This window comes from Ipomoea nil, unplaced genomic scaffold (assembly GCF_001879475.1).
Source record: "Ipomoea nil cultivar Tokyo-kokei standard unplaced genomic scaffold, Asagao_1.1 scaffold1932, whole genome shotgun sequence".
NCBI lineage: Eukaryota > Viridiplantae > Streptophyta > Magnoliopsida > Solanales > Convolvulaceae > Ipomoea > Ipomoea nil.
Genome location: NW_017618360.1, coordinates 4,160,463 through 4,180,134, shown reverse-complemented (window position 1 = coordinate 4,180,134; position 19,672 = coordinate 4,160,463). Strand labels below are relative to the sequence as shown.

Here is a 19,672-nt window from a genome sequence, read left to right as displayed (position 1 = left end):
AAACCATATTTTTTCATAATTAAAATATGTAGTTATCTCACTGCACGCATGAGTGTGCGTGTGTGGTCCGCGTGGACCTCCAGAATCGTACTTAGTAGATATGAATATTTGTGACTACTGACTTCATTCTAATCCTCGTACTCTATCCTTTTATTCCCCCCAGCACTTGTGTGTTCCTCCTCAGTCCTCGCATCACACAACAATTTCAATTTGCAAACCAACTAAACAAAATGACAAAGTAGGAGACTTCAATTCTGTCCTGAATGAGTATCCCATTATAGTGTAACAAAATGCTAGTTGAATTTCACACGTTACTTGTTCATCATCATGACATTATATTTTGAGGAATATATATATATATATAAAATATCCATCCCCATATTCAACGTAACTTCTGTATAAACCCATTATAATTGCCTTCAAACTCCACATACATAACGATCAAGCATGGAAACAATCACCACTGAGAATTTGGGGGTTTCAATTATCATTTCAAAATGCATGCTTTTATTATCTTCTCAACAAATCTTCAATGCTTCTATCTTCTTTATCCTCTTTGTGTTCTTGGCCTGGGTAGCCATGGCGCTGCTCTACTGGGCATATCCCGGCGGCCACGCGTGGGGGTTGTTTTACATCAAAAACCGATGCGGCAAAGGCCACAAAAATATTCCCGGGCCGCGGGGAGCTCCGGTCATCGGAAGCATGAGCCTCATGGCCGGACTTGCTCACCGGAAACTAGCCGCCGTGGCTCAGGCGAAAGGAGCAAAACGGCTAATGGCGTTTAGCCTAGGGGAGACTCGAGTTATTGTGACGTGCAATCCCCACGTTGCCAAAGAGATACTGAATAGCTCGGCGTTTGCAGATCGTCCGGTGAAAGAGTCGGCTTATGGATTGATGTTTGACAGAGCTATGGGGTTCGCCCCTTACGGCGTGTACTGGAGAACGCTGAGGAAAATTGCGGATAATCATCTCTTCTCCCAGAGGCAAATCCGCGCATCTGAAACTCGAAGGCGGGAGGTCTCCGACCAAATGGTGTCCGCAATTGCGAATCTCGACGGCGGTGAGTTTCGGGTCAGGGACATCCTAAGAGTAGCGTCGTTAAACAGTATGATGTGTTTGGTTTTCGGGCGAAAGTACGATGAAGTGGAGGAAGTAATTGAGCTTGTACAAGAAGGCTATGGCATACTTGCGCAGCTCAACTGGTCCGATCACCTCCCTTGGCTCGCCAACTTTGATGTACAGAAAGTCCGGCGGAGATGCTCTGCGCTCGTGCCCAAAGTGAACCGGTTGGTTTCTCGTATTATATGGGAACATAGAGCTCGCAAGTTTTCAGGCGAGGAAAGCCATGACTTCGTTGATGTTCTTCTGTCTCTTAATGCACCGCAGAAGTTGTCAAATTCTGATATGATATCCGTTCTTTGGGTACGTATATATGTTACTCAACTTCCAATTCCGCCATTGTTAACATTCTTAACGTAGTACTGGTTGGACGGAGTCAATAAAGGATCAAATCTATAAATTGGTAGTTAAAGCATCTACATTTGTAGATTTTTGGCAGTTTTTTTCTGAAGTTAAAAATAAAGCTTGGTTTTTCAACTATGTAGACCATGATTTTTCTCAATTCTTTTTCCTAAGAGAGAAATTTTTGTGAGGTTCATAATTTGATAAAGGAAAACAAAAGGCTTTGGCAGTTGCCGCGTGCAGGTGACACCTAAAAAATTGTGTAAAATCCACAATTAATTTGGATGCTCTTAGGGCCTTAAAAGATTGTTGGGTAGCGGCGGGTGAAGGGTTAAGTCTAACCCACACTGCCTCTACAAAAATTGTGTAATTGTATAAAAAAAAATAAAGCTGAGTCTTTGCTATACTTTCTGATGTAGCAAAAGACATTTGATCCTAACAAGTGGGAGCCCGTGCTGGGAAGTTAGGACTAGCACGTGCTAAGAAGGGTAAGATCGGCAAGTGCGAGAAATTGTTGGACTGAGGCCAGTAAAGGCCAAATCCATCAATTGATGACTAAGGAATTGTCTGGCGGAGACCAGTGGCCAAATCTAGCAACCTACACCGTCCTCCTTGCTACTAGCTATAATTTTTTATGATATACTCTTGATCCTACCCACCTTAATATTTACTCTATTCTTTTCTTTCTGTCCCACTTATATTATAATACATGTTGCAACGTCAATTTCAATACATTTATGTTACTAAAGTTTACACTTCAATTTTCTATAACTTTGGCACAGGAAATGATATTTAGAGGGACTGATACAGTGGCAGTGTTGATAGAGTGGATACTGGCAAGGCTGGTGCTTCACCGTGAAATCCAAACGAAGCTACAAGAGGAGCTCGCCGGCGTCATCGGAAGGTTAGGGACGGTGACGGAATCCGACGTTGCATCGCTTCCGTACCTGCATGCAGTGGTGAAGGAAGTGCTGAGACTACACCCACCAGGTCCACTTCTATCGTGGGCCCGTTTAGCCGTCGCTGATACAATCGTGGATGGGTACCACGTGCCAGCTGGGACCACGGCCATGGTGAACATGTGGGCCATCACGAGGGACCCAGATATCTGGGCTAACCCACTAAGATTTATGCCGGATAGGTTCATGAAGATGACAATGGCGGAGGAGGTGTCGGTTATGGGGTCTGACCTGAGGCTGGCTCCGTTTGGGTCTGGCCGCCGGAGCTGCCCCGGGAAGACTCTGGGTTTGACCACCGTCGTCTTTTGGGTGGCTTCTCTTCTGCAAGAGTTTGATTGGGGTGGTTCCGATCAAAAGCCAGTGGATCTCTCGGAGGTCCTCAATCTTTCCTGTGAAATGGCGAAGCCCCTGACTGTTAAAGCTCTTCCACGCCGTCGTACTAATACATAAATAGTAGTGAAGTAATCTCTTGGCAACTACGGAGTACGTACAATTACAAAATATGTGTGTGGTTATACATAATGAGTGTGTGTATACACACACATACATATATATGCATATATGGTAAGTGTTAATTAGTCTAAGAAAATTAATACTACATTACTCTTTGATCCTTAGCTTATTGTTGAACATACACGGCTGGAAATATAACAATTTTTGGACTATCGGAAAGTAGTCGGAAATTGTCGTTATTCGGTCAAAAGTTTTGTTTCCTATTACATTTCTATCCACACAGTATCCGCACAATTCTTCATCGTTATTTCCGACCACCACATGAAGTGGTCGGAACTACCGTTCACTATTGTAAAGTGGTCGAAAGAATTGGTCCTGGGGTGAGAAAGTGTGCATGTATATTTTCCAACCACGGGTGGTCAGAAAAGGCCACCAACTAAAGTTACAAAGGGTGAATATCGTGATTGAAGGAAAAGAAGCGAGAAATGGAGAAAGCTTGAACAGAAAGAAGGAGAGAATGAATGGTTACATTGCATGAGGGGAAAACAGCCAACTAATATAGATGGAGGTTACAACAAATATCCAAGAGCCTTTTTGAATTACAAAACTACCCCTCTATTACCCCCCCCCCCCCTCCTCCCCGTAAGCTGGAGAATGTAGATTCTGTACTCCCAGCTTAGATACAAACTTATCAAACATCTGATTCGCTAGAGGTTTAGTCATACCATCTGCAACTTGATTGAGGGATGAAACGGATAGCAATTTTACCAAACCTTGAGCAACTCTTTCCCTTACCACATGGCAATCGATTTCGATGTGCTTAGTTCTTTCGTGAAAGACATAATTCTCAAATATTGCAATAGCGGATTTGTTATCACAAAAGATGATAGCCGGATTGGTTACCTCAAAATGTAGGTCTTGGAGTAGGATGTTTATCCATTGTAATTCACATGCAGTGGGGGCTAGTGCTCGGTATTCCGCTTCGGAAGAGGATTTTGATACCGTAGCTTGTTTCTTCGAACGCCATGAGAATAACGAATCCCCAAGAATTACACAGAACCTAGTGACTGGTCTACGAGTTTCAGGGCAAGAAGCCCAGTCCGAGTCAAAAAAAACCTTAAGGCTAAGGGTGTTAGTTTCAGGATAGAACAATCCTTGTCCAAGGGATCCTTTTAAGTAACGAAGCACACGGTGAGCAGCAACCATGTGCATGTCTGTATGGCTGCTCACAAACTAGCTGAGATGATGAACAACATAGGCAATGTCAGGTCTGGTTGTTGTTAGGTACATGAGTCTTCCAACCAGCCTACGGTAGCTTCTTGGGTTCTCCAATGGCTTACCATCCTCTCGTGATAGATGGGAACCTGGTACCATTGGTGTACGGATAGGCTTACATTCTATGAAGCCAGCATCACTGAGAATGTCGAGAGCGTATTTCCTCTGGCACAAGTTCAATCCATCAACAGTCAACTTCGCCTGCCTTGTCTAGATGCATCACACTTTGAGCAATGGATGGATGCACTTCCTTAAAAATCCAGGAACACACATCAGATTGCAGCGCCTCCATGCCTGATACTGGTTGTGCTCTCTGCTAGGTGTCGCAATGCTGCCTTCAACAATACACCATTTGTTCTTCACCTCTAAGGCGATCATCATGGATATGCACCAGGAAGTGTAATTCGAGCTGCCTACAAGTGGAGGACTCACAAGGATTGCGTTCGGATTCTCAGTTGAACTGAAATAGAACGGATTTTTCAGATCCTCCATCGCCTGGCTTCTCTGTATTTGCGAAGGAGGAACCTGCTGTGTGCTTGAGGTTGGAGTTGCGAGAGCCGGCGATCCAATCACCGGAGCTCCCGTCTGTCCTTCCTGACTAGCCTCGCTAGAGGCAGCGGTGGCATAGGACCTCCACCGTTGCTCTGATACCATATCATGATTGAAGGAAAAGAAGCGGGAAATAGAGAAAGCTTGAACAGAAAGAAAAAGAGAATGAATGGTTACATTGCATGAGGGGAAAACATCCAACTAGTATAGATGGCGGTTACAACTAATATAGTGTGCATGCATATTTTCCAACCACGGGTGGTCAGAATAAGGCCACCAACTAAAGTTACAAAAGGTGAATTTCCGACCACAGGTGGTCGAAAAATAATTAAGTAAATTTTTTTTTTCATTTCACCGCTCTGTTAATTTAATACTCCCTTTGTCTCATTTTATCTGTTATACTTACTATTCATTGGTCAAACCAACTATTAATTTTTTTTTTTTTTTACTTTTTTTAGATTTAATTTTTTGTATTTAATAGTATTTTAGTGTAGTTTCTAAATATATAAATTTTGTATATTAATACTAAACTTAATATTATGAAAAATTGAATTAAAAATAACTTCAGTCAAGCCTATTTAGCCGAACCAGACACATAAAATGGGATGGAAGGAATACAAATTATTCACCTTGCAATAACAATTTTTAACACAAGTAGTAGTTTCATAGCAATACAACATCACCAAAAGGATTATACGTTGCAATAGCAATTTTAATTACATATAAAGGTTCAATTCTAATATCTACCTTCAAATGAGAGGTCTCAGGTTTGAATCCTACAATTCAAAATATTTCGTACAGTTATATTCACAAGTAGCACTTTCTATTAACAATGATTGTTGAGGTTATCTAGCCCAACACCACTGATTTCATTGCTACTGGTTATATGCAAATTAAGATCAACTGAATGAAACCACTCCGGATGTGCACTAAATAAAGCACAATTTGATTCCATCCTTTGAATTTTCTCCATGATCATCTTAATTTGCTCTAAGATCTCCTCATTGTTTTGCTCTAATTGCTTAATTCTTTCCTCACAAGCTGCATGTGAGGATGATTCTCCAAATTTTGACTTCCTCTGCCTCGCAACGTCGGGGAAGTTGTGACGCCCCGTAAATATAAACACTAATCGAGGATGAATTTAAGAATTAATCAAAAGTTTCTTTGCTAATCCATTTCTAAAAATCCTGAAATTTGATAGTCGATGGACTAGATTTTGACAAGTCACTTAAGTCAAATGGGTGTACCTTGTGCTTCTTGAGTTGTGCCCTTGTTCCCTTATCTTTCCAACTTTAGTAAGGGTAAAAATGGCTTTTCATCTCTGAATTTTGGTTCAAGCTACCCTAACAAGACATTTCATTTCATTCATCCTTTCAACGTAAGACTCAAACACTAGCCTCTCTCTAAAATAACCTAGCTTATTCTCCAAGCAAAAAGGTGAACCTCCAAGTCTTGCAAGATCTTTTACCAAGATTCCTACTTTCTTCTTCTTGAGCATAGGAAAGGGTAAGGTTCTTATCTTTTTGGTGTTTTTAGTCATCTTTTGGGTGTTTTTTTATCTAAAGTTAGAACTTTTCTTGAGTTTTGGCTTGTGTAAGAAGTTGGTGTGGAAGAAGAGCTCTAGGAAGAAGCTTAAGAGGGTGAAAAAGTGTGGTTGTTGGTCTACAAAGGTAACCCATGCTATACAAAATCTATTTTCTTACTTAAATAATGATTCTTGGCTTCTACTTGTTATTCTTGTGATGATTTGTGAGATTTGATGCATGATCTTGTGATGATGCATGTTTAGAGCTTGTTTTTAGGCTTCTTGAATGCCATTGCTTGTCTATTTCTTGGGTTCAAGTCATATCTTTGTTGTGTGTGAGATTTTGGATATTTTAGACTTGAACTTGACCTTGGTGATGAAAATCCCCGAAGGGATTTTGGTGTACAGGTTGTACCCCGCGGGCGGAACGACGTGCAGTGGCCTACCCGCGGGGAACGTGGTTGCCTCGGGTGTGCACCCGCGAGCGGAACCACGGGTGGAGGCCCACCCGTGGCCCCACTCACGGGGTACATTGTTGGCGTTGTGCGGGGATTTGTTCCCCGTGATTCTTTCTTCCTGGTATTGATGTTTTGACCTCCCGTTGTTGATTTATTGGGCTATTTGTGAGTGTTCTTGATGTTTCGTATGTCTAGAACGGTGTGTTAGGAATCCATGTAGGATTTGGTGTTTTGAATCATGCTAAGGGTCCAACTTTTTGATTTGTTGGGCTAATGTGAGTCTTGAATGTTCTTTGGAACTACTTTTGGTTTACCCGTTTGATAAGCATGCAAGTTTGATGTTGTTTTGCTAGTGTGTGGTTTGTTCCTTCTTATTGGGATAGCCAACTTGTGTTGACAATCATTTGATGTTGGATTGTAATCCTTTGTTGTTGAGTATGCTCTCATGTCTTTATTGTGATCTCTTGATTGATTCTTATGGTGTGATCATATGCAAATCGTTGTACACTTTTGTTGATACTTGATTGGGGCGATTGTTGAGCCTTAGTCTTCTTGGAAATGATGATGACTATGTGTGACTATGATTGAGATTGGTGGTTTTGTTACTTGAGCTTTGCTCACGAAATCGGCGGTTTTGTGATTATGATATTTAATGGTACCCTCGTGTACTGAGAGATCGGTGGTGATGTTCGGCGGTGTAGGTGGCGGGGCGACGGTCCCTGGAGGTAAAAGGTTGGACTCAGAAGTACAGGGTGGCACTAGGAGGTAACGGTTGGAACTGTGATAAGGCCGGGGGTAGCCATAAGGTTGGAGGTTGGAAGTTGGAACTGGATTCCATGAATCTTGTGACATGATTATGCCATTGTGTGATTGTATGATTCCCTTGCTTATGAGCATGTCTTGATGTATTCTACCTTGTGAATGGTTGGATGCATCCTGAGTTGTGTTGTCTATTATGTTTGCGGTCTTGTTGTTGTTGTGAGGTTGATGATCCTCGTGATTATTGAGAGTGTGATGGTCTTTGATGTTGAATTCCTTCCTTGGTTTTAAAATGATTATATATGGTATTCCTCAGTTTCAAATGGTTTTGATTATATCTATCTATACTATGCTATTTAACGCGTATTGATGGGTTACCAGCATTATTCGCTGACCGGGTGTTATTCCCATGTTTTACAAGTCTTAAGTAGATGCCGAGCGCGCTAGATGTGGACTCTAGATAGTATAGATCCCATGCTAGACGTTTATCTTTTTGTTGGCATGTGTGCCTAGATTAGTGGCATGTGTGCGTAGACTAGAGGCTTGTGTGCCTAGACTTATGATGTTTGATGATTTTGATAGTTTTTTGCCTGTGTACCCATGGTTTATGGGTGTGGCATAACATCTCTCTGATTTTGTTTAGCTTCCGCTTAATGTTTGTCTTGATGATTAGCTGTTTACCTTTGAATCTAAGTTTTAAAATGTTGGTAAAAATCGGGGGTGTTACAGTTGGTATCAAAGCCTAGATTTGACCAAGGATGTTAAGGGTCGGTCTTTAAGAAGTTATGTGTGATTTAAGACCATAAGTTGACCTTTAATTGCCTAAGTGTTAGGAGTTAAGATCTTTAGGAGGCGCGGTGAGCTGTGAGTTTGTTTATCGTCTGTTGTGTTGATCCTGTTGTTCTTGTTTAGTTTTGGCGTTCTTGTCTTTAACGCCGGGTAAGGGTGCGCAGTTTCCTTGTGTCTCGTTGTAACCATGTTGTTTCTGTAGAGTCTCGCCATGGCTCCGCCTCGTCATCGTGACTGTACCCCAAAGACGCCGACCATCGAGCAGCTGGCTCATAACCTGCAACATCTGACTCAAACGATGCAGACGTTGAGCGACGCCCTCTTGCACAACAACAATCCTCCTCTGCCGCCGCCTGCCGGGAATCGAGACGTGGGTCGCTTAGTTTCAGGGCATAGGCCGCCCATCTTTGCTGGAGAGGAAGACCCTATGTTGCTTGAAGAGTGGATCAGGACCCTGGAGAAGATCTTCGCTGTGGTGGGTTGTCCGGATGATCGCCGCGTCGAGTTGGCTTCGTTCTACTTTATCCACGAGGCCGATCTCTGGTGGGTGCACGAAGGCCCAGTGTGCCAAGAAGAACCTGGTTTCGACTGGTCAGCTTTGAAGGATAAGTTAAGAGAGAGGTTCTACACGTCCCACGTTAGAACGGCTATGTACGAAGAGTTCTTGCATCTTCAACAAGGGTCGTCGACTGTGGTGGAATACCAGAAGCTCTTCCTCGAGTTGGCCCGCTTTGCTCGGATGTTGGTTCCCACCGAGTTGGCTAAGGTGGAGAAGTATGTGGCGGGACTCAACAACGAAGCTCGGAAAGCTTTGACTGTGAGCAAGCCTAGGACGTTTAATGAGGCCTATCTGAGTGCAGCAGATCTGTATCAAGTGCAACAGCTTCAAAGGGGGTCCTTTGAGTTCGCCAAGAAGAGAAGTGAAGGAAGTGGATCTCACAGTTTCAAGAGGCCAAGACAAGATTTCAGAGCAAGACCCGCACCTCCTCCGTCTCAAGGATCGACTCGGGTCGAGAGTAGAGCAAAAGAGAGGCCTTTTGGATGCAAGAGATGTGGGAAGGACCACATGGGGAAGGATTGCCAAGGGAGTGCGCTTGGTGCTACAAGTGCGGGGAAAGGGGCCACAAAGCTTTTGAGTGCCACCTCCAATCCAACCAGAGAGCCTTGCCACCTAGCACGAGACCTAGCGGACCGTCAGGAGGGAGTTCTGGTCGACGCTCGGGAGGGACGAAGCCTTCGGGCAGAGTGTTCGTGATGAACCGGTCACAGGCTGAGGCCAAGGGTTTGGTGGAGGAGGAGTCCACAGGTATTCTTCTTGAGCCTACCTTTTATCTTGAGAGTGTACCTTTTTCGTGTGATTCCCGTACCTTTTTTGTGTGATTCTCCTTGTTATCTTTTTGAGCAAATTATTCCTTTGTGACTTGATTGTCCCTTTTGAGTGGTTAACTTTAGTTTTAATTCCGAGATTTTATGGATATACATTTAATTAGGACCTCACTCTTTCTTGTCACCCAAAGCCTAAACCGTTAAGCCTAAAAGTTAAAGGAAGTTTAATTCATAACTAGCAAGTTTTGAACCTAAGCCTTCTAGTTTCCAAACTAACCCTTAAACCATCTAGACCAATTATGTTTCTTAAACTTTATCCCACATAAATTCCTTTTTACCTTTTTCCTTAACATACCCAAAATTTCCCAAATTAAAATCTTCTTTTCCCAAATTTTTTCCCCAAAACCCTCAATTTCTTCTCCTCCACCCGCAAGGTAGCAGCCGAACCCACCCCCCTACCCGTCACATCTCCTCCGCCCGTCGACCTCTAGCCACCCGCTGTCGCCGGAAGCTCGTGGCCGTGCTGCTGCCTGCCGGAACCGCGAAGAAGCCGAAGAAAAAGAAGAAAGGAAAAGAAGGAGAAGGAAAGAAGAAAAGAGAGAAGCTTTGGGTCTACCTCACCTTGGACATCTCAAATCATGCCTAGAAGGTCTAAAACAGCAAGAAGGGTGGAATGGGTAGATGCCCATTACTTGGTTTTGGAAGGTAAAGCTTTTAACCCCGATTCTTTTTCTAGTTCTATGTTGGAGTTGTTGAACTATCAAGGTTTGTTGGATGGGTATCTCGCAATTAGGATCGAGACTTACCCAAGTTTGGTGAAAGAATTCTACCGTCACATGAGTGTGACCAAGAATGGGGGAAAGTTGGAAATCACCTCTAAGGTGGGAGGTATGAAAATTTCCTTGACTGAGAAACGGTTGGCTCAACTCTTGAGTTTGACGACTTCTGGAGTCTCACATTACAGTGGTGACTCTTGGATTGAGACAAGCAACATGAGCTATCAGAATTACTTGAGCTTTTTGTTGGGAAGGACAAGTGGCTTTACTCAGGCCACGAGGCCAGAAAAAAAATGGTTTTCTGCCGAGCAAAATATCTTGGTAATGCTTGTTTTTTATTGTTTGTTTCCTAACAATAACAAAAGTAGCTTGTTGGGTAAATTGGAATGCACCTTTGCCTTTTGCCTGAAGTACAAAGTGAAGTTCAACTTGCCTTCCTTGATGTTGCAACATATGGGCTACTGTAGGGACCATAACCGCAAAAGTCTGCCATATGGTATGGTTTTAAGTTGGATTTTCGTGAGGAAAGGGGTGAATGTTGAGGGTTGTGTGCCCAAGCCTGTGGGCAAGATGGTTTTAGATGCCACAAACCTCCGGAGTTGCAATCTGTTTCAGTTGGATGATGGTGACTACATCACTCTGGAAGAAGTCGCAAGGAAACCCACTGTCGAGATGAGTTCTTTGGTTGAGCAGCTAGAGATCCCTGTTGGGAAGCTGAATCAGGTGGTGCAGAGTTTGGTTGGGGATGCTGAGGATGAAGGTGAAGAAGAGGGAGAAGAAGAAGAAGAGGAAACCGAGGAAAGTGACCCCGAGAGCGAAGAGAGCTTAAGGAGGGAGGAAGTGAGGACTAAGAAAGAGCATGATGCCATGACTCATGAGGAACGTGTGGTGGCCCTCCTCCGACAGCAAAATCGGATGATTGAGGAAGGTTTCTCCTTCATGAAGGCTCAGTTTGTTACCGTAAACCAAATGCTGGATAGGTTGGAAGCTAGTTCTAGCCTGGGTGGAGCCGAGGAAGCTTCTGACGAGGATGCCGAGGATTCGGAGGATGATTCCTCATAGGCCAGAGTTTGGGGTAAGCTCGTTTCCTTCCTTGTTTGTTTGTTTGCCGGCTTGGTGGTTGTTGCTTGTTTAGTTGTGCTCTCTTGTTTGCCTTGGTTGTTTGAGTTGTTTGTTTAGTTGCTTTGCCCTATTCGAGTTTAGTTTGTTCTTGGCTTAGGATTAGTGTAGATGGGTAATAGTTGTCCTTAAGGTTGTGTTAGTGGTGGTGCTGCTTGAGAAGTTTTCTTCATTACTTTGAAACCCTGCATTTCTTGATTCTTAAACCTTGAATCTTTTGATATTAGAGCCTTGTTCAATTACATCTTGTTATCTTTTGTCGCATCTTTGAGTTGTTGCTATCTTTTGTTGAAACCCGTCGTACCCAAGCTTCAGGGACGAAGCTTCTTGTTAGGGGGAGAGGATGACACCCCATAAATCTAAACACTAATCGACGATTAATTGAAGAATTAATCCAAACTTTCTTTGTTAATCCATTTCTAAAAATCCTGAAATTTGATAGTCGAGGGACTAGATTTTGACTAGTCTTTTAAGTCAAATGGGTGTACCTTGTGCTTCTTGAGTTGTGCCCTTGTTCCTTTATCTTTCCAACCTTAGTAAGGGTAAAAATGGCTTTTCATCTATGAATTGTGGTTCAAGCTACCCTAACAAGACATTTCATTTCGTTCATCCTTTCAACCTAAGACTCAAACACTCTAGCCTCTCTCTAAAATAACCTAGCTTATTCTTCAAGCAAGAAGGTGAACCTCAAAGTCTTGCAAGATCTTTTACCAAGATTCCTACTTTCTTCTTCTTGAGCATAGGAAATGGTAAGGTTCTTAGCTTTTTGGTGTTTTTAGTCATCTTTTGGGTGTCTTTATCTAAAGTTAGAACTTTTCTTGTGTTTTGGCTTGTGTAAGAAGTTGGTGTGGAAGAAGAGCTCTAGGAAGAAGCTTAAGAGGGTGAAAAAGTGTGGTTGTTGGTCTACAAAGGTAACCCATGCTATACAAAACCTATTTTCTTACTTAAATGATGATTCTTGGCTTTACTTGTTGTTCTTGTGATGATTTGTGAGATTTGATGCATGATCTTGTGATGATGCATGTTTAGAGCTTGTTTTTAGGTTTCTTGAATGTCATTGCTTGGTTATTTCTTTGGTTCAAGTCATATCTTTGTTGTGTGTGAGATTTTGGGTGTTTTGGACTTGAACTTGACCTTAATGATGAAAATCCCCGAAGGGATTTTGGTGTACAAAGTTGTACACCGCGGGCGGAACGGCGGGTAGTGGCCTACCTGCCGCCGCACCCGCGGAGAACGTGGTTGCCTCGGGTGTGTACTCGCGGGCGGATCCATGGGTGGAGGCCCACCCGTGGGATACATTGTTGGCGTTGTGCGGGAATTTGTTCCTCGTGATTCTTTCTTCACGGTATTAATGTTTTGACCTCCCGTTCACGGCTGGAAAATCGCGTTTTTCCGACCCCATTTTCGACCACCCGAAAAAATAGTCGCAAAAGTTGATTTTTTTTTCTATTTTTCCGACCGAGAGTTTGAGTGGTCGGATTGTGGTCGGAATTTCCGACCACATTTAAATGGTGGTCGGAAATACCGACCATAAACTAAAAGTGGTCGGAAATATCTTTCGACAGTTAATTTTTAAAATTATTCTTTGTTCCGACCACCTTTGTGGTCAGTATTTCCGACGACCAAGTAAAAGTGGTCAGAAACCTCTCTTTTTTTTTTTGTTTTTTTTTTGTTCAATGGTATGAATGTCACATGATTTATCTTTTTATCATTGATTATTACACACATACTCTCTTTTTTTTTTTTACTAGTAGATACCATCTCACTATTCTTGTTATAAAAAATAAAATCGCCATGTCCATATAGATACATGGAATTAGTTTCTAACTTCAACTCTTTAAAACCTTTATTCTTGTTAGGACTCTACAATTCTAGTTCTATTGAGTTTCATAATCCTACACAATGTATTGTATTGAGTATTATTTTTATCACATAATACACATTTATATGGCATTGGTAGTCTAGGTTTTCTCATGGCGTCCATTCATGATGGCTTTGCGATTGTTTCGTATGAGTGAACCATCTCTAACACTGCTACGCGGTCTCCTACGCGCGGTGGCCATGATTGCCCTTTAATATCAATGACACATCACTTTGTTTTTATCAAACTTACGTAATGAATTGTATATCATCATATATTGTACTCTGTATTGTTTTGATCCCATAATACAAACATTCATTATTATAACTTAATAAAAAGTTCATACTATATCACAAATAGTTTATTAAATATGCTAGAGACATGTATTCATGTGGTGGTCGGAAGTACCGACGGGGGTTTTTCCGAATCCCCGAAATAGTCAGAAAAGTGGTCGGAACAAGGGTTTTCGACCGGATTTTGGTTGTTTCCGACCACCAAAGTGGTCGGAAATTGGCGATTTCCAGCAGTGATTGATGATTGATTGGGCTATTTGTGAGTCTTCTTGATGTTTCGTATGTCTAGAACGGTGTGTTAGGAATTCATGTAGGATTTGGTGTCTTGAATCATGCTAAGGGTCCAACTTTGTGATTCGTTGGGCTAATGTGAGTCTTGAATGTTCTTTGGAACTACTTTTGGTTTACCCGTTTGATAAGCATGCAAGTTTGATGTTGTTATGCTAGTATGTGTGGTTTGTTCCTTCTTATTGGGATTGACAACTTGTGTTGACAATCATTTGATGTTGGATTGTAATCCTTTGTTGTTGAGTATGGTCTCATGTCTTTATTGTGATCTCTTGATTGATTCTTATGGTGTGATCATATGCAAATCGTTGTACCCTTTTGTTAATACTTGATTGGGGCTATTGTTGAGCCTTAGTCTTCTTGGAAATGATGATGACTATGTGTGACTATGATTGAGATTGGTGGTTTTGTTACTTGAGCTCTGCTCACGAGATCGGCGGTTTTGTGATTATGATATTTAATGGTACCCTCGTGTACTAAGAGATCGGTGGTGATGTTTGGCGGTGTAGGAGGGGGGGCGACGGTCCCTGGAGGTAAAAGGTAGGACTCAGAAGTACAGGGTGGCACTAGGAGGTAACGGTTGGAGCTGTGATAAGGCCGGGGGTAACCATAAGGTTGGAACAGGGCATAAGGTTGGAAGTTGAAAGTAGGAACTGGGTTCCATGAATCTTGTGACATGATTATGTCATTGTGTGATTGTATGATTCCCTTGCTTATGAGCATGTCTTGTTGTATTCTACCTTGTGAATGGTAGGATGCATCCTGAGTTGTGATGTCTATTATGTTTGCGGTCTTGTTGTTGTTGTTGTGAGGTTGATGATCCTCGTTTTTATTAAGAGTGTGATGGTCTTTGATGTTGACACTTCCTTCCTTGATTTTAAAATTATATATATATATATATATATATATATATATATATATATATATATATATATATATATATATATATATATATATATATGTGTGTGTGTGTGTGTGTGTGTGTGTGTGTGTGTGTGTGTGTGTGTGTGTGTGTGTGTGTGTGTGTGTGTGTATAGTATTCTTCAGTTTCAAATGGTTTTGATTATATCTATCTATACTATGCTATTTAACGCGTTGATGGGTTACCAATATTATTCGCTGACCGAGTGTTATTCTCATGTTTTACAGGTCTTGAGTAGATGCCGAGCGCGCTAGATGTGGACTCTAGATAGTATAGATCTCATGCTAGACGTTTAACTTTTTGTTGGCCTGTGTGCCTAGATTAGTGGCCTGTGTGCCTAGACCAGAGGCCTGTGTGCCTAGACTTATGATGTTTGATGATTTTGATAGCTTTTAGCCTGTGCACCCATGGTGTATGGGTGTGGCATAATATCTCTCCAATTTTGTTTAGCTTCCGCTTAATGTTTGTCTTGATGATTAGCTGTTTACCTTTGAATCTAAGTTTAAAAATGTTGGTAAAAATCGGGGGTGTTACAGAAGTAGTGTTGGGTATCTTATCCAAATTCAAACACACACTCTCCTTTCTTGAGACCACTAGTTGCCTCATACCATGCAATTGCATCTCCAACTTCTGGTTGAGTTTCACTACAAAAAAACGCGAAAATAGCGATGGCTTTAGCGACGGACGTGTTCCGTTGCTAATTTAGAGACGGAATAGCGACAAATTAGTGACAGATTTCAATTTTTTTGTTAAATGAAAATTTAGCGATGGATTAGCGACGGCTTAACGACGGAGTTTGCAACGGAATATTTCCGTCGTTAAATACGTAGCTAATTTTCGCGGTAAACTTTGGTGCGAAAATTAGAAACAAATTAGCGACGGATTTGCGACGGTTCTTTTGCGAGCTGATTTCATTATTTTAATTGCTACAACCTAGCGACGGATATAAGCATCCGTCGCTAGATATTAAAGTATAAATGTGTTTTGTTTACATTGTAGCGACGGATAGTTGAATCCGTCGCTATCTAGCGACGGATTTGAACATCCGTCGCTATATTTATGTAGCGGGAAGAATTTTTTAAAACATTTTAACGACGGAATTCAATTCCGTCGCTAAGCTTACATATCGGATTTTTAACATATGCTATATAGCGACGGATTTATCATCCGTCGCTACATTTATGAAGTGGTAAGAATTTTTTAAATCATTTTAACGACGGAATTGAAATTCCGTCGCTAAGCTTGCATATTTGATTTTTAACATATATTAAGTAGCGACGGATTTTACATCCGTTGCTAAATTTGGAGGCGGGATTATACTTATACGTTAGCGACGGATATCCGTCCGTCACTACTTAGGTGAGACCAATTTTATTTTATTTTTTAAATTGTAGCTACGGATTATGGATTCCGTCGCTATGTATCACAAATTTAAAACGTAGGCCAAGTTCACTAAAACGAACAAAGCTGAACATTTTCTCCTAACCCTAACTAGACTTCTTTCTTCTTCTCCGACTCGCGTCTCTCTTCCCTATCTAGACTGCGCTGCCTCCGACGACGACTGCGCTGCCTACCCTGACGCCCATCGCCGACGGCGCTGCTTCTCCGCCGACCGTCGCTTCCCCTGCCGCCTACTCTGCTACTCTATTCTCTGGTATGTATTCGTTTATGGCTTGTATTTTGTGCTTATTGAATTTTTTGAGTTGAGTGTTTGTGGTTGGCAGCGAGTGTTTGTGTTTCTGTATGTGTGTTTATGCGTTGATTTGAGTGTTTATGCGTTTCTGTATTTGTGTGCATTCACTGTTAATCTGCTGAGATAAGGTTGTGTTAATTTGTTAATCTGTTTGTATTCACTGTATGTGTTAATTGCATGCTTGAGGTTGCTGAATGAAGCCAAAATATATGTATGTATGATAGGTACGGTATAAACAAAGGGGGTAAGTAGTGGTTCAACAGACAAGATTGCGACCATTTATGTTTACTAAACATTAAGTACAACTATCACCAAAGGAGCACTCATATACTAAACAAGTGTATATATTATCCACATTCTTTGATAATAATGAAGTAATCCTTATTCCTCAAAACCAGCATTATTGAAGAACTATGTAACTCATATTCAAAGAAGAAATTGACAAGTCAATGGATTTTTTGTACAAGGCAATTCAATAACTGTTTTGTTTTACTTTTTTTAATATCAAAGGTAAATATATATATTAACAATAATAGAGAAGGAGATCAAAACTCAAAATTTTTACCTACATTCACAACATACTAATTCACTGTGAATTTCCTATTTTCTTTTCATGTTTCTGTTTTCATTTTTCATGTTTCTGTGTACATTTTGTTTGTGGGAATGCAGAATTTTGGGTGTTTTCTTGATTTATGTATAAACTGATTTTAGCCTAAGAAGACTAAGAAAAAAGGTTACCAAAATACCAATATCATCAAAGAGAATGAAAGTTTTGCTAATTTTTCTAAACTCAGGATATAAACACATGTATTGTTAATTTTTCTAAACCATGTATACTCCAACCAAAATAAACACATGTATTAGCTTATTTTTCTAAACTCAAAGAGAATGGCATTATATTTTAGGGTTATTTGCATGTCTCATGTTAATTTTTCTAAACCATGTATACTCTAACCAAAATAAGCACATTAGCTATTTGTGATTAGAACCAGTGATTAGAATCAGTCTCAGCTTGCTCTTTCCTGTAGTCACAGTTTGTAAATAAGCAAGAAAACATTAGGTACATGCCACTTTTAGATATTAATGAAAAAAGGAATAATTGATTGGGATTATTGCTTAAATACTACTAAAGTTCTTGTTTTTTTTTTTTTTTTTTTTGGTTCACTGATTTTGATTATTCACCTGTTTCTGTTGGTTAGGATGCCACAGTTTTTTTTGGTTCATTGATTTTTTTATATGTAAAACAGGTTCACTAATTTTGATTATTCACTGATCATTACATTAATTTTGTCAAAATCCCTTTTTGTTCATTCATGTTTTTATTCTCAAAGTTTTAGGATTGTACTGGCGGTTTCTTTTATATCTGAAGATTTTGACCTTTTAAAAATCATTAATTGTTTAAGATGCCACAGTTTAATGTAAAAGATTTCAGGTTATTTTTGCAGCTTAAAAACATTAATTCTGTACTGCTTTTGACTTTTAAAAAAGCATTTTAGGTTATTTTTCAGCTTTCCCTTCTAATTTATTTGCACTTGGAACCTTGTGTACTTTAATAATTCCTTACCAAACAGCATATGAAACAAAGCAAAATTGAATATGTAGAAAGAACCTTTAACCTTGAAGCTGCACAAGTAGTCATCACTACTTACTAAACAATATTTGATTAGTTTTTCTATCTTTAATTTATTCATTTTGAAACCCAATTGTTGATTTATACACAACTTGTTGATAGCTTAACTTTATTATATTTTATTTTAGATGACACGAGGTGGTAGTAGAGCTGGACGCATAAGAGGACTTGGACGAGGTGCATCGATTACACCTCCGAGTTCTAACCCATCATCGTCTGCACCTCCGAGTTGAGATGGAGGCTCGGATGGAAGCTAAACTACAAGCTGAAAGAACTTAAATGCAGAGGCCTAAATGCAGGCTCAAATGCAAGCTTAGATTCATGCTCAAATGCAAGTTCAGATTGCAAGTTTGATGGATCACTTGCGTCGCAAACGGCATGCTATCCACTCCAAGTACTCAAGCTGAAAATTCTGCTAATTCAAATGATGAAAATTTAGGAGATGATTAGATTATGTTTATTAATATATTTGGTATTGTTTCTAACGATGTAACATTATACTGCTATACTTTTGTTATTGTAATTGAGTTTGAATGCTTTAATATAATATATTTTACAATTATATTATTCAAGTACTATATTATAGGCTTAATGCAGGTTTGTGATATTAATTGCTGGGTACATTTATTTTATTAGTTTTTAGAATTTAGCAACGGACAAATATTGTAGTAAGGCAACGAAATAGCGACGGAAAAATCTGTAGTAATGACGGACACTAGCGACAGAAATGTCTGTCGCTGTATTACGTGTAATGACGGACACTAGCGACGGAAATGTCCGGGTGTGTTTAGTGACGGAAAACTCCGTCGCTATGCCGTTGCAAATCTCGTCGCCAGATCGTTGTACTATGAAATTAACGACGGATATTTTGTTGTTTTAGCGACGGAATTTCCGTCGCTAGATATAGCGACAGAAATTTCGTCGTTATTCGCTCACAAATTTTGTCTTCAAATCCGTCGTCGTAAGAAATTTAGAAACGAATATTTTTAATTTTGCGACGGAAAATTCCGTCGCTAAAGTTAGCGACGGAAATAAATTGTGTCGCTAGATTCTAGCGACGAGGGTTTTTGTGACGGACGAATTCCGTTGCTAATCCGTCGCTAAACACTTTAGCGACGGATTTTCACTATTTAGCGACGGAATTCATCCGTCGCTATTCCCGTGTTTTTTTGTAGTGTTTGTTGTATTTGAATTATAGTTTCCTATATTGAAAGACATTTTTTTTAGACTTATAATATATAAGGTATTTAGACTTACTTGTTGAGCTTTTTTGCTCACAAACTCATTAGTCTTTTTGTGTTTATGTTTTGCTTGAAACAACTGTGCATGTGACAGCTTCTCTCCTAGCTCCTATTTCTATCCGAGAACAAAAAACTAAATATTCATATTGTGCTTAAACTTTAAACTTTATTTTTATATTAATCATTAAATGACTTACCAATCTTCGCAATAAACATAGGGATTGAACTTGCATTGCACTGATCAATCATTAAATGACTTACAGATCTCTCTAGCATGACATGATGTGCCTTCATC

At 40.4% G+C, this 19,672-nt stretch overlaps 1 protein-coding gene and 2 long non-coding RNA genes across 3 annotated transcripts; all 3 read left to right on the top strand.

Moving 5' to 3' along the window:
• The first annotated feature begins 379 nt into the window (after positions 1–379).
• On the top strand, positions 380–3,032 carry LOC109193847 (cytochrome P450 78A6-like). Its single transcript, XM_019344680.1, has 2 exons — positions 380–1,422; positions 2,244–3,032. Exons 1-2 carry the CDS (start codon positions 448–450, stop codon positions 2,868–2,870), a joined length of 1,602 nt encoding a protein of 533 aa, XP_019200225.1. The 5' UTR covers positions 380–447; the 3' UTR covers positions 2,871–3,032.
• A 2,503-nt stretch (positions 3,033–5,535) lies between these two features.
• LOC109146476 lies at positions 5,536–15,434 on the top strand. The gene is made up of 3 exons (XR_002048452.1): positions 5,536–5,787; positions 10,436–10,442; positions 15,350–15,434. It is a non-coding gene; the product is annotated as an uncharacterized LOC109146476 (long non-coding RNA).
• A 958-nt stretch (positions 15,435–16,392) lies between these two features.
• On the top strand, positions 16,393–18,703 carry LOC109146477. The gene is made up of 2 exons (XR_002048453.1): positions 16,393–16,467; positions 18,265–18,703. It is a non-coding gene; the product is annotated as an uncharacterized LOC109146477 (long non-coding RNA).
• Positions 18,704–19,672: the final 969 nt, after the last annotated feature.

Coding starts and splice junctions, on each gene's coding strand:
- LOC109193847 (XM_019344680.1), top strand. CDS start 448: ATGGAAACAATCACCACTGAGAATTTGGGGGTTTCAATTATCATTTCA. Junction 1,423..2,243: donor ATATGATATCCGTTCTTTGG/GTACGTATATAT, acceptor ACTTTGGCACAG/GAAATGATATTTAGAGGGAC.